This window comes from Melanotaenia boesemani, chromosome 10, assembly GCF_017639745.1.
Source record: "Melanotaenia boesemani isolate fMelBoe1 chromosome 10, fMelBoe1.pri, whole genome shotgun sequence".
Classification (NCBI taxonomy): domain Eukaryota; kingdom Metazoa; phylum Chordata; class Actinopteri; order Atheriniformes; family Melanotaeniidae; genus Melanotaenia; species Melanotaenia boesemani.
In genome coordinates this window covers 16,964,254-16,979,494 of record NC_055691.1, presented here as the reverse complement: position 1 = coordinate 16,979,494, position 15,241 = coordinate 16,964,254, and the positions used below count along the sequence as shown (strand labels likewise).

Here is a 15,241-nt window from a genome sequence, read left to right as displayed (position 1 = left end):
AGATCATGCTGTATCAAAGCAATTTAATAACCAGCACAATGCAGGAATTCACTGGTTACACTTGACCTGGTTAAAGTTCATCTGAAACGTGATCCCAGCTTTCGGTCAGATATCTTGTGCTTTAATAAGGCAAAGATGGAGTGATTTGGCCAAATGGATCCTCCGTATGTCTGGAGGAAGAAAGGAGAAGCATACAAGCTGAAAAACACTGTGCTCACTGTCAACATGGTGGTGGAAGCATAATGGTAAGGGGATACTCTTCCAGTGGCACAGGTAACAACATCAAGGTCCAAGGAATCATCAGAAAGGAGGATTACATCAGGATCCTTGATGACAATATGAAGGAATCTGCCAAGAAACCCCAGCTTGGCCATAAATTTAAGTACAGGTAGAACAATGATTCAAAACATTGCCAAGGGTAGTGAAGAAATGGTTCAAGGAGAATGATGTCATAAAATGGCAAAGTCATAGTCCTGTCCTGAATCTCATCTGGAACTTGTGGAGAGACTTGAAGACCACACCTGACCCAGCTTGAGGCTTTTTCCAAGGAAAGTGGGCCAGCATCCCACAAGAGACATACAGGAAACTGGTGAACTTGTACAAGAATTGTCTAGAAACATTAATTAAAACTAAAAGCTTTGCTTTTATTAAGGAAAGGCATTGGACTCAGAAAACCTGCTGTTTAAATCATTTTGAAAATAGCATTTTTGAAAATCCATGTATAAAATACCCCTGACATGAAGATTTTTTAAAATTATGTATTATTCTTTCACTTGTTGATCACATATAACTCACACACATTTTACGTAGTAAAAAATGTGTAAGTCACTCATTCGCTGAGCTGCCAAGCATCATTAGTGCAGCTGTCATGTTCAGCAACTTGTCCAAAGACAAGTCAACACACGGAGAGGCCGTGGACTGAAGCACAAATCTTGCACTTAGCCACTTCTATGAGTGATGTCACAGCACCATAGACCTAAATCTAGATAGAAATGGGTTTGTATGACAAACCAAGAAGCATCATCATAGTAGCCTTGCTTATCTTATGTTATCTGAATGAAGTTTCCTTTTTTTTTTTAAATCTACTTTCTTCAGAAGTGGATTTTTTTTTTTAAAAACACCTGAAAAAAAATGTTTTGTCATGCTCTATTTGCTGTTTTCCTACTCTTAAAAAAGAAAAGAAAAATCTGATTTAAAACCTTTAAAAAAATTAGATCAGCTATTTATATAACAAAAATTACAACTCTCACTTCCTTTTATTGGCTTTGAAGAAAGACATTAACAAAAAAATCACAATGTCTACACTAATCGTGCTCAGTGGCAACTTTTCTAGTTTCATCCAACAATTCATGACAAATGTAATGACAATTAAATGCGATAAAAACGTCCAAAATAAAATAAAAACTGCATCATTTACCGCTTCACATCATTTAACACCACAGAGGCAAAATCAATGTTTTAGCCTGGAGACGTAATTCTTTTATGACCTGCACACCGGAACATTTCTCAACAGTGAGTTCTGAAGAATCATCTCTAGACAGTAAAAAGACAAAAATGATGGGTGACAGCTTATAGTTAAACAAAAAGCATCCAACTGTCCAAATTTGAAAAGTACTAAAACTAATCCTTGGCTTGGTTGCATCCCTCAATCCTACGCTGATTTCACAAAGGCTGCTTTGTAGTCGTGTTTCTGCTCCTCGACTGGGTTGTGTGAGCTGGACTTTGCTTGTTCTGATGTATTTTCTTTCGGTCTGGGATCGCAGTCTTTGCTCTGAGCTTCTGTCGCACCTTCTGTGGCGGGCTTCTCCGGCTCAGTTTCTTTATTCTGAACATCCACTGGAGTGCAGGGTAACAACTCTGGCTGTGGGTTCGGCTGTGGATAAGAAAGGGAAAAACTTTTTCTTTCAAGAAAAGGTTAATCACATTTCATTGTGGTAGTAGCAGTTCTAATTTCCTTGAGAAACAACAAAGTCCATGACAGAATAATGTCTGTGTCTAGCATTCAAATCAAAGCAGTCCGTCTTCGTACAGTCATGAATAACAGAAAAACAACAACTTTAGTAGTTAGTTACCCTTAAAATTGGCTAGAATGCTGTTGTACAGAGGATCTGCAAATGAGCTTTCAGAGTTGAGAATCAATAATTTAACAGAAAGAAATTCTACAGAATCAGTGCAGGCCAGTGTTTAGTCACGCTGGGAAAGAAAGCAGTAACAAACTGCAAGATGAAGGTACTTCACCAGCTGAACTTCTCAAGTTCCAGAAGGTAAATCAGTTTGCTGTCCAGCTGCTGAACAACGCACTCCCAACAAACTGAACAGAACAAAAGCCCAACCATTACCTGCTATTACCTGTTGGATCTCGAGACCCATGACTGTACAGCTGAGATGACAAAGCCTTTTACATTTTGATAAGACAATTAAGCCAAAGTTCATCAGTATTTAGGAGGAAGGTACCTAATTATACTATCAGTTTTATAAAGTGTGTCTTCAGTAATAGGCTGCATTAATTTCTCTGTCTGGCAATGAAGCTAGCCTTGTTTAGAATTTAATTCGGCAAGTAGTAGTTGATGAGTCTTTAACTGGATATTTAAAACTGCAATTCTTTTTTTTTTTTTTTACTACAAAATGTGTATTTTTACAGATGGATGGACAAAGACATACTAATTTTATTCCTGCTACCTCTATTTGTACTGGAAATCAGTTAACCACTGAGAAGTAGGGCTGGGTGATATGGCCTAAAACTGATATCTCTATTTTTTTAGCAGGCATCTCAGTTTTAGTCTTAGGACAAAAAAGCTTATTAGTTTTAGTCACGTTTTAGTCATGTCTAAGTTTGATAGTTTTAGTCGATGAAAACTCAAAGGTTTTTAGTTTAGTTTTAGTTAAAAAAGTATTTAACAATTTAGGTCAATAATACGTATTAAAATGTGGAATCAAGGTTGACAGGTTATAACATGAATTGCAAACCTTTTATTTCTATATTTCAACTTTTTTCATGAATTGATGCCCTACTTCATCATTCAAAATGTCACACAAGAAAATATCAGATCTATAAGTTCAACCTATAGCAACACATTGTTAGCTTGTTGTTGGTTATTTTCATCAATAATTACGAAATTAAAAGGAAAGATTTTAGACTTAGAAGGTTTCCCAACCAACAGCAAACACTTTGTGATCTACTTAGGGTTATGCATTGCACAGATAAAGTGCTAACTGTGGAATCAATTACTCCAAAATCTTACTTTGGTAACTGTGGCTTTATTTCTGAGAATTTTCTGTAGTGCAACACTCCACTCTGAACATACACACCCTAAATATGAGCAATGGATGAGGAACACATGCTCAACTTGACCTGGTCTGCCAGTGAAATTATGATGGATTATTGTTAAAATATGTCCATGTATCGTTTCGTCGCTTCCACCAAACCCCTTCGTCGACGCTGCCACCATGATTCATCTGTGTGTTATGAGATGTGTCTAACTGCTGTGTGTGTGGTTCAGCCAGCTCAGTGCGTGTAAGCATGAGTAAATGTGCACGCGGAGGGAAATGTGCATCGGGAGTGAAGAGAGCAGAGGTGTGGTGTAAAAAGTATGAACGAGGTCTTGTAATAAAGCCGTTTCTTAGCACATCCGCTGCCTTCCTTTCCTTGTGTTTTACCCCGTTAACAAGTGTAGAGAGGAGCGTAGGGAGTTAACCCCGAAACGAGTGCTACTCCGGCCCTGGAGAAGAAGGATCTCCCCCGTGTCTTCCGACCACGGTCAGAAGAGGAAAACGGGAAAGGTTAACATGTGAATGAATAAACTACTTGTCTGTGTATGCGCTGCACGTCTGGTGGTGGGCGTGGCAAAGGTGCAGCAGCATTGCTGACTGACAGATTGCAATCACAATAGACAGAAATGTCGTGTTTTTAATGTCAGACAATCAGTCCTTTAACATTTTCGTCTCGTCAACGAAATCTCACGGTTTGTCACGTCTCGTTATCGCCGTGAAAAAAGGGTTTGTCAACGAAATAAATTCATCATCATTGACGAAAACAACACAGATCCCTATATACTATATACATCCTGATGTTTTGAAATCGCCTCTAAAACACTTCCATCTCTTAACTATTCCATGCTTCTTTCCCGTCCCTCCTGAAACAACAACGTGCATTTGTGCAGGAGAGTTTTCTGGATGGGCAGGGGAGCGAGTTGTCTGTCTGCTGTGAATAAGAGAAGCTAAACTATGAAGATAATCACTTGTAAATACTTTTAAACGCTACCATGTCAGTTTGTACTCACTGTCCACAATATTGACATTTAATATATTGCATTAAAAACTTTTCATGATACATAAAAGCATATCAGATTTATCGCCCAGCCCTAGTGATAAGTATTATAATTCCTAATAATTTAAACGCTGTATAGCCAATTTATACATAAAGTTGGATGGAAATTCTGTCCATCCTCTGTGTTCACTTTGTTTGGTCATTTTTACTGTATTTAGAAGATTTAACACATAATACATATTAAGTTAAGTAACTGTTCCAGGATTTACTACATCTGGTCCCGTGCCTTTCCTTCTATCCTTTCTGGCCCAAAATAACCCCTCACCTCAGTGAAACCCAAACCACAGTGTCTTCGGTCTCGCCCTGACAGCTTTCCGTCCATGCTCTGCTGGTACTGCATCTCCAGCTCCTGGTTCATCTTCTTATCTTCCTGCCCTGCAGAGAAGACATCATTCGCAACATGCACATCCAGCCATTACAGCTCTATCCAAGCATGAATGGAGCTGCATGGCGGATGTGTATTGGGGAGGCCAGATTAATTTTACTGGCGTATAGATGAGGCAGCCTGGGTACACGGAGGAGCATATTAGCTGGATTGTGTTTTAAATTCATGGGACAAATGCAAAATTTAACTGTAGCAAAATAAAGTGGCTCACCGGAACGGAAGTGGGACGTTGATTTGTGGTCACCAATGACAAGACGTCCAGTATGTTCTTTCTGGTGAACAGGAAAGAAATAAAAAAGAAAAAGAAAAAAGAAAAATCAATAACTGTCACTACTTCTGCCAGACCAAAGCAAAATTTTATTTAATGTTTTTTTTTGTTTTCTCTTACAGACTACAGGTTCTTATTAACCAAAATTAAAAGAAAGATATATAAATATAAAACAAACCATGACCCATACCTTGCTTGCACCCATCAACCGTAGAAACTTTTGCTTCCTCTCATCACTTCCCAAATCAGCAGATGCCCACTGAGTAGATTCCTGCCAACACAAAATATTCCTGTTACATGAAGTGTCTTTATAAGCCAGCAATAAAAACTGTTTCTAACGGGACAAGATATTTCTGCACAAAGCTGAGGTCTAGATGAGCAACAGTCTGCCAGTTCATCAAGTAACCATTTTTAAAAACACATCTCCAAAGGTTGAGATTGTATGAAAAATCTTATGTTTTTTTTTTATATTATTATTATTATTATCATTAAAAAGGAGAAAAAAAGTTGTGGGGATTCTTTTCATTTCACTGCGGACAGTATGGACCAAGCAGACATTATATGTTTCATCTCTTGAACATTCATTTTGATGCTCAATTTGAAGGCAACAGTTTTAAAAAAGAAAATTTTAAGTGACAATCAAAGACTTTAAAGGCTTGGTTGAAGTGGTTTTTTGACATGATTTTGTTCAGGGGGAATGGAAACAGCTTCACTAATTTAGTCTGACCTAGCAACGATTAGTAAGATCAGGTTCTCCAGCTGTTTTTCAATATGAACTGGCAAAATATATATATATATATATATATATATATCTGACCACTGCACAAAGTCTGACCACTGCACAAAGCTTTCTCCAGCACATCCCAAAGATTCTGAGTGGGGTTCAGGTTTAGTGGTGGCCAAGACAAGTGTGAAAACGATGTCTCATGTTGCACACTTTAAGAAGTGTTTGCCAGAACATGATAACAGAATAGACAGACAGACAGACAGATAGATAGATAGATAGATAGATAGATAGATAGATAGATAGATAGATAGATAGATAGATAGATAGATAGAATGGCTGAAATGCCTCATTGCTTGTTATACTTAATGCAACAGTGTTTCTCATGTATTGCTAAAAGAAATGGTGACATTACAAAGTGGTAAAAACTTTGATGCCCCAACTTTCTGCAGCATAAAACGCTGTAATGACTGTTAAAAGAAAGAAATGTAAATAGGCTGATGAACCAAAATCTAAAATATTGGACTCATACAGTCTGATATTAAAATAAAATAACTCAATTCTTCATTAGTTTTTTTCTTCATGTTTCTGTTTATCTGTAGGAAAAACAGATTTTAGAGACTCTTTAATGTAATGTAACACTAGACCTCATTAATGGAACGCTGTGGATTTATCCAACTTATTATTAGGCAACAAATGAATAAATAAACATAAGTTTAGTTTAATCGTTACCCGTTATCAAAACATTAGACCATAATGATTTTCACATCACTGATCATTAAAATGAATTTATTTGCCGTGTTGAAAATTATATAAATCAATTTGATACCAGCACAATGACTTATTATTCAATAAAATTTATAACAAATAAGATTTTACAACGTGGATCTACATCGTATGTTTAAACATTTAAAGATGTATGACAATATATCTTATTTTTAAAATTGAGAACATAATTTGAGCACAGTAATATAACGAATTCTCCGATCCTTACTCCTAAACCTGCAGACAAAAGATTGTTTATTTCGATTAAACACTTTCAATCATTCTGAAATTTGAATGCAAGTCTATTACTTTTGACAATTTAATACCACAGTGCATTAAATCGGTGAGTAGTACACCACTACTACTAGCATTATACGGTAAGTAAACTTTGATGAGACTGCAGCGTGGTCAAGTTTCTTGATAAAGCTCATGAAGCCCAACGTTAGCCAAGCGGCTAACGCAACGCTATTAATATGTTATTATTTAATGTATTTCCCAGGTCTTACTATCAGTTTTTCTATTTTACTCACTTGCGTGGGGGAAGCGGGTCGTTTTGTGCCGTGCTTATCCTCTGGCAAACTCATTATGAGCGACACCGTTCTTAAAATGTAGACAGAAATCTCATGCCACCTACTAGCAGGAGCTAGCTGAATTTATCAACAATTCTAGCTAATTCTAACGCCACTTCCTGTCGTCGTCTTCTTCTATGGTTTTATGTTGGTGGTTGCGTTAGCTATACACTGCCACTCTTCGGAGGAGCATACTCTCAGGCGAAACATTTGGCCTACAGCCAAATTAGTTTTATTTACACCCTGGATGGTTAAATAATATTGTATTACTGAACGTCCTTGATGTGTAATTTCAAACTAGTTGTAAATAGACTTTTTTTTTTTTGCTTATTTTACAGTATTTAGTCTTATGAAAATTAATGCAAGCCATTGTATATAAAAAAAAAAAACTTTTATAAAGACTATGATTAAACCCAAACAAAAAATCAGTTCAATAAACAAATAAATAGATAAATATGTAATTTCAACTGCGATGGACTGGTGACCTGTTGGGGGTGTACCCGACTGGCTGTGCACAAACAGGTATACAGGGAACACCAGAGGGCATATGCTGAAGCTTTGTGGATTGTATGGTCCATGTTTTACTCTACCATCATCAATAACAGCCCCAATAACTCTAAACAATTTTTTTCAACAATAAATCACAACAATAAACAGAAAGTCAGTAACATCCGCTCACACCTATCCACCACTGCTGTCCTGTCCCCCCATACTGCTTGACCCAACATCTGGCATTGACCAGGCTTTTTCCTCATTCTCTGTTGCCACACGGATGAGGTGAAGGATATCATTAGGAAAATGAAGCCATCTACCTGCGCCCTGGACCCGTTCCCCTCAGCCTTGCTGAAGGCAAACATCTCTGCCATTTCTCCACTCATCACCAAAATCATAAACCACTCCCTCTTGGCTGGCTTTATCCCATCTGGATTAAAAACGGCAGTCATCAGACCTCTACTGAAAAAACCCACTCTGGATCCAGAAGTTCTCTCCATCTGCAGGCCCATCTCTAATCTTCCATTTCTGTCAAAAGTTCTGGAAAAAATCATTGCAGCACAACTTCTCACTCACCTCAAACACAATAACCTGTTTGAAAGGTTTCAGTCTGGCTTCCGCCCTGGCCACAGCACAGAAACAGCACTGGTCAGGGTAACCAATGAACTCTTGATGGCAGCAGATAATGGCTCCCCATCCCTACTCATCTTCCTGGACAGCTGCGTTTGATAGTTGACCACAACGTCATCCTCCACCGTCTGCAACACACTATTGGTCTCTCAGAAAATGTCCATAACTGGTTCATATCATACCTCACAAACTGAACTGAGCATGTCGCCCTGAGAAATTCAAAGTCTCATACTCATAGTGTTACCTGTGGTGTCCCTCAGGGCTCTGTGTTAGGCCCCACTCTTTTCACCATTTACATGCTCCCCCTCGGCAATATCATCAGCAGACATGGGATATCCTTCCACTGTTATGCTGATGACACACAGCTCTACCTCAAAACAACCCCCACCTCCTCTGTTCCCCTGCCAACATCCACACTGACCACCTGCCTGGAGGAGATAGATGCATGGATGAAGCTATTTCCTCCAGCTGTACAGCTCGAAAACAGAAGCCATTCTTTTTGGCACTGCACACCAGCTACGCTCCTCCACCATCATCAGCATCACCTTCTCTGGCCAAAACATCCCCCTTTCCACATCTGCCTCCAACTTGGGTGTTAAAATGGACCTTCACCTTACTATTGACTCCCTCATCAAACACCTCTGTATGACCTCATTCTTCCACCTCAAGAACATCGCCAAGCTCCAACACTCGCCCTGGCAGATGCAGAGAAGCTCATCCATGCCTTTGTCTCCTCCAGGCTAGATTACTGTAATGCACTCCTCATCGGGATCCCTGGCAAGAGCATTCAGAGACTGCAATACAAACAGCACTGCCAGGATCCTGATGAGGGTGTGCAAGCAAGATCATATCAGCCCCATCCTGAAAACTCTTCACTCCGACTCAGAATAGAATACAAGGTCTTCCTCCTCACCTACAAGTGCATTCATGGACATGCCCCTCTTTATCTACAGGAACTCCTCACCCCTCACACCTCTTCACGAACCCTCCGTTCTACAAAAACACCCTCCAAGTTCCCAAAACCAAGCTACCTAGCATGGGTGATCGGGCCTTTTCAGCTGCTGTCCCAAGACTGTGGAACACCCTACCAGACCACCTGGGAAGTCCACAGTCTTTAGAAGTTTTTAAGCAAAACTTGAAAACCTTCCTTTTAAAAAAAGCCTTCTGCTAAATAGTATTTTATTGATTTTGCACCCCACTGAGCCGTGCTGGTCAAAGGTAATGTGGAGCTCTAGGCGTACCTCAACTGTGGTGCCCCCAAATACAAAATTTGTAAAAAATGAACACATTGTTATTTTTTCACCTGAAATTCCGGACAGCAACAACTGAGGAGACAGTGTGTGGCCCTTCATCAGGTTTTTTTTATTGAACTGACTTACTTTAAAAGTGCATTTAAAAATATTTAACAAAATATCTCTAAATCTCCTCCCTGAGCCAGCACCTTACCATGGTGGAGGAGTGTGTGTGTCCTGATGATCCTAGTGGCTATGTTGTTGGGGGCTTTATGCCCCTGGTAGGGTCACCCATGGCAAACAGGTGTCTAGGGGAGGGACCAGACGACAAATTGTAACGATCGTCTCAGGAAGACCCGGAAATTCAGCCCACACACGGTGATGAGTTTGAACAGTTTATTTGGAGCTGAAGAGTAGAGGCAGGAAGGGAGCAGGTTGACGGCAGGCACAGCAACCAGGTTCAGGAAGTGGGGCTAGGCAGAAAGAGGTGGTTGGTCCAGAAAGAGGTCAATTCCAGGTAGGCAGAGATCAGGTAAGTCCGGCAGGGGATCAGGCAACAGGGAGTCCAGGTGTGGTAGCAAGGTCGGCAACAGAGATCTAGAACAAGACAAGGATTTACTGCAGGATATCTCACAGGGAAATTAAATGACCATCTGGCAGGGAAACATGAAAGAGAGAGGGTTTAAGTAGGGCAGAGCAAAGGTGTCATGATCTGTGGTGTGGGGCTCAGTTTTTTCAGCTGCCCTGAACGCCTCATCTCCGCCAGCTCTTGATTAGGGCTGATGCGCTACACCTGTACCAAGCCCTATTTATACAGCTCTGTGACATTCCTCCAGCGCCAGATCGTCGTGGTTTCACCCTGCACGTATCAGCCTCTGTTACCTGTCTGTTTCCCGTATTACCTGTCTGCCTGCCTGCCTGTTGACGACCCTGCGTTCCGGAACCTGGATATTCGCCTCTGCTCGTTCCCTCACTGGTAACTCTGCCTCCGCTAATGTTTGGACCCCCTGTATGTTTGACCCCTGGACTGCTCTCTGGAATCTCCCTTTAGATCACGGACTTGGTTTTTGCTGCTCATCGGAAGACACGGATGCACCTGCCGCTGTCTTCCACCACCCGGACTCTCTGATCACCGTCAGTTTCAATATTACCTTGCTATTCGTCAGTCTGTTAAATAAACCTCCATTACCTATCCCTGGGTTTTCTGATAATTTATGAGTCCTCCTTGCTGGTACGTGACAGTACGATCTGGCCAAACCATGGACTCGTCAGATCTCAGGGATAGGTGCACCATTACACAATCCGTTCCGAACTACCGTTCCTCACAAGCCCCTCTGTCTAAGTCTGCCCCAAAGAAGCTCAACTGCCGACAAGCTACTCCGTCTGTTAATCCGACTCACGAGTCGGGTGCGTTTACCGCTGACCGGTATTCTGGTGACCCAAGTCAGTGTCAAGCCTTTCTGACTCATTGTGCGCGGGAAATTGAGCGTTGTCCGTCCTTTTTTCCGACCGAAAGGGTTAAGTTGGCTTACGTCGTGTCTCGTCTGTCCGGTCCAGCACAGTCATGGGGTTTTAAACTCTGGGAAAGGGGCCTGCCGGTGTCTGCCACATTTCAAAGCTTTACAGAGGAATTATATCGGACTTTTGGACCACCCAATTCCAAACTGGAGACAGTCATCACTCCGACACCTGCTTCCCAGACAAACCAGCCTAGTATAATGACTGCTTCAGTTCCACTGCTCACATCTCCAGTGTCACCTCCAGCTCCCAGGCTCACGTCTCCGGTTCCCCGGCCTGCTCAGCCTGCGAAGGTCCTGTCTGCTCAGCCTGCAGAGGTCCTGTCCGCTCAGTCTCCAGAGACCCTGCCTGTTCCACCTCCGGAGGCCCAGCCTACAGAGGACCAGCCTCCAACGCCTGCTCTAGAGTCTGCTCCGCAGCCTCCGATGCCTGCAACCCCGTACTGCTCCTCTCTTCTGGTTCCTGTTCCTGAGGAGGTCCCTGGTCCGGACGCTCCTCTCCCTCTTCTGGTCCCCGGTCCTCCGCCAGAAGTAATGGATTCTGTTTGTCTTCCAGAGCTCCAGCTCCAGTCAGCGCGCAGCCCTAAGCCGCAGCTCCAGTCAGCGCGCAGTCCTGGGTTCCAACTCCAGGCAGCGCGCAGCCCTGAGCCGCAGCTCCAGTCAGCGTGCAGCCCTGAGCCGCAGCTCCAGTCAGCGCGCCTTCTAGAGACCCAGCTCCTGTCAGCGCGCCTTCCAGAGACCCAGCTCCTGTCAGCGCGCCTTCCAGAGACCCAGCTCCTGTCAGCGCGCCTTCCAGAGACCCAGCTCCTGTCAGCGCGCCTTCCAGAGACCCAGCTCCTGTCAGCGCGCCTTCCAGAGACCCAGCTCCTGTCAGCGCGCCTGTCGCCAGAGATCCTGCCTGCCCGCCCGCCTGGCCGTCCGCCAGGGGTCCTGATCCGGTCTGCCTGTCCGCCTGGCCGTCCGCCAGAGGTCCTGCTCCGGTCTGCCCGTCCGCCTGGCCGTCCGCCAGAGGTCCTGCTCCGGTCTGCCCGTCCGCCTGGCCGTCCGCCAGAGGTCCTGCTCCGGTCTGCCCGTCCGCCTGGCCGTCCGCCAGAGGTCCTGCTCCGGTCTGCCCGTCCGCCTGGCCGTCCGCCAGAGGTCCTGCTCCGGTCTGCCCGTCCGCCTGGCCGTCCGCCAGGGGTCCTGCTCCAGTCTGCACCGCCGTCTGGCCGTCCGCCAGAGATCCGGCTCCTGTCGGCGCAGCCTGCTCTGCCGTGGGAGGCCCTGCCTGCTCGGCCACGGGGGATCCGACTGGCTCATCGGCCGGGTTCCTCCTGTCTGCTGGTGCCCTCCTCCGGACCCCCGCCTCCCGCCCGGTTCGGTGTTGTTGGGTCGCCGGGTGTCGACCCTTGTGGGGGGGGTACTGTCATGATCTGTGGTGTGGGGCTCAGTTTTTTCAGCTGCCCTGAACGCCTCATCTCCGCCAGCTCTTGATTAGGGCTGATGCGCTACACCTGTACCAAGCCCTATTTATACAGCTCTGTGACATTCCTCCAGCGCCAGATCGTCGTGGTTTCACCCTGCACGTATCCAGCCTCTGTTACCTGTCTGTTTCCCGTATTACCTGTCTGCCTGCCTGCCTGTTGACGACCCTGCGTTCCGGAACCTGGATATTCGCCTCTGCTCGTTCCCTCACTGGTAACTCTGCCTCCGCTAATATTTGGACCCCCTGTATGTTTGACCCCTGGACTGCTCTCTGGAATCTCCCTTTAGATCACGGACTTGGTTTTTGCTGCTCATCGGAAGACACGGATGCACCTGCCGCTGTCTTCCACCACCCGGACTCTCTGATCACCGTCAGTTTCAATATTACCTTGCTATTCGTCAGTCTGTTAAATAAACCTCCATTACCTATCCCTGGGTTTTCTGATAATTTATGAGTCCTCCTTGCTGGTACGTGACAAAAGGTGCAGGTAGTGTGGTAATCAACGGTGCCACAGGTGGAGCAGATGAGCTTGATGAGGGACTGGAGGCTCAGCAGAGCAGCAAACATGACACAAATCATGGACTCAGGTTTCCTTGCCAGGACATGGGTCACCGGGGCCCCTCTCTGGAGATTGGAGGTGGGGCACGGAGGAGAGCGCTTGGTGGCCAGGCCTATGCTCATGGGGGCAAAGTCGGGCTCAGCCTGAAAGGCTCCTGCATGTGGGCTCACCACCTGCAGGAGGGGCCATAGGGGTCGGGTGCAATGTGAGCTGGGTGGCTGCCGGAGGCGGGGACCCTAGCAGTCTGATCCTTGGCTGCAGAAGCTAGCTCTACGGATGTGGAATGTCACCTGTCTAGCGGGGAAGGAGCCTGAGCTGGTGCGCGAGGTTGAGCGGTTCCGGCTAGATGTAGTTGGACTCACCTCGACGCACGGCTTGGGCTCTGGAAGCACTGTCCTTGAGAGGGGCCTCACCCGCTTCCATTCTGGAGTTGCTCCCGGTGAGAGGTGCAGAGCAGGTGTGGCCATGCTCATTGCCCCCAGACTTGGCGCCTGTGTGTTGGGGTTTAGCCTGGTCGACGAACGTTTAGCCTCCCTCCGCCTTCAGGTGGGGGGGATGGGTCCTGACTGTCGTTTGTGCTTATGCACTAAACAGCAGTTCAGAGTACCCACCCTTTTTGGAGTCCTTGGAGGGGGTGTTGGAGAGCACTCCTTCCGGGGACTCCCTCGTTCTGCTGGCGGACTACAATGCCCACGTGGGCAATGACAGTGAGACTTGGAGGGGTGTAATTGGGAGAAATGGCCCCCTGATCTGAAATCGAATGGTGTTTTGTTGTTGGATTTCTGTGCTTGTCATGGATTGTCTATAACAAACACCTTGTTCAGACATAAGAGTGTCCACATGTGCACTTGGCACCAGGACACTCTAGGCCACAGTTCGATGATAGACTTTGTAGTCTTATCGTTGGACTTGCGGCCGCATATCTTGGACACTCGGGTAAAAAGAGGGGCGGAGCTGTCAACTGATCACCACCTGGTGGTGAGTTGGCTCAGATGGTGGGGGAGGATGTCAGTCAGGCCTGGCAGACCCAAGTGTGTTGTGAGGATCTGCTGGGAATGTCTGGCGGAGTCCCCTGTCAGAAAGAGTTTCAACTCCCATCTCCAGCAGAGCTTCAACCATGTCCCGGGTGAGGCAGGTGACATTGAGTCCGAGTGGGCTGTATTCCGTGCCTCTATTTTTAAGGCGGCCAGCCTTAGCTGTGGCCACAAGGTCGTCAGTGCCTGTCGTGGTGGTAACCCCCGAACACGTTGGTGAACACCAGCAGTGAGGGATGCTGTCAAGATGAAGAAAGAGTCCTATCGGGCCATGGAGAATGACTTCTGGACGACTTCGAAGAGATTCTGGTCCACCATCTGGCGGCTTAGGAGGAGAAAGCAGTGCTCCATCAATACTGTGAACAGTGGGGATGGGGGGGCTGCTGACCTCGACTCGGGACGTTGTGAGGAAGTGGAAGGAATACTTCGAAGACATTCTCAATCCCATCAACACGTCTTTCGATGAGGAAGCAGAGTCTGGGGGCCCTGGTGTTGGCTCTCCCATCTCTGGGGCTGAGGTCGCCGAGGTGGTTAAAAAGTATGGTGGTATACCCGCTGCTGTGAGTGTGTGTGTGCGTGCGCATGCGTGCATGCATTTGTGTTGTAGTAGATGGAAATGGCTTTCCCATTAGTGCTGGATGTTTGGATTCTAGATGCTACTTTAGTTTAAATATAGATATATAAAGAACAGCTTTATTATAAATTTATTTACTGATGTTTTTGTTTACCTCCAGGTCACTGGCTGGTCAGTAGTTAAAGAGTTTTAAAGAGTGTTTTACATTTTATGTTGCTCACAATATATTTATATTTGGAATACAAAGCCAGTCTTTCATGATCTCACGTTTGTGTGGGTGTATACTTTATGTATTAATGAGGTTGGTGGTTCTTGTATGAGTGTGTTGCTTCAGGACAGGGGTGTTCGAGACTGGGAAGGAAAAATCAGAGTATACCACTAGTTTAAACTAAGCTATAGTACTGAAAAAGTAGTAATGGTAAAGATGGAAAACAGCTAGTGAAAGAAGGAAAGAAGGGAAATGATGGAAGGAAAACAAGTGATGAAGCCTGTAGGGAAAGAAGGAAGAGACAGATGAGATGATAGAGAGGTACAGTAAATACTACAGCATGATCTTTATTCTGAAAATTGCAAGTGACTGAAAACAGTTCACGTTCATCATTTTGTTGCAGAAGATGTGCACTAAAGAGCAGGTTGTGGGGATAAACAGCAGATGCCTGGAAAAGTAAAAGTTTAATACTGATTTTAGAGATCTTGTTTA

General features: G+C 44.8%; 1 protein-coding gene across 1 annotated transcript; it reads right to left on the bottom strand.

Moving 5' to 3' along the window:
- Nucleotides 1-1,237: 1,237 nt before the first annotated feature.
- On the bottom strand, nt 1,238-7,150 carry c10h11orf58 (chromosome 10 C11orf58 homolog). The gene is made up of 5 exons (XM_041998092.1): nt 7,000-7,150; nt 5,171-5,251; nt 4,924-4,984; nt 4,593-4,702; nt 1,238-1,873 (listed from the first exon to the last, which is right to left on the bottom strand). The coding sequence occupies exons 1-5, from the start codon at nt 7,051-7,053 to the stop codon at nt 1,652-1,654; spliced, it is 528 nt and encodes a 175-aa protein (XP_041854026.1). The 5' UTR covers nt 7,054-7,150; the 3' UTR covers nt 1,238-1,651.
- Between the last annotated feature and the right edge of the window lie 8,091 nt (nt 7,151-15,241).

Coding starts and splice junctions, on each gene's coding strand:
- c10h11orf58 (XM_041998092.1), bottom strand. CDS start 7,053: ATGAGTTTGCCAGAGGATAAGCACGGCACAAAACGACCCGCTTCCCCC. Junction 4,985..5,170: donor GGTTGATGGGTGCAAGCAAG/GTATGGGTCATG, acceptor CCTGTTCACCAG/AAAGAACATACTGGACGTCT. Junction 4,703..4,923: donor AACGTCCCACTTCCGTTCCG/GTGAGCCACTTT, acceptor TCTTCTCTGCAG/GGCAGGAAGATAAGAAGATG.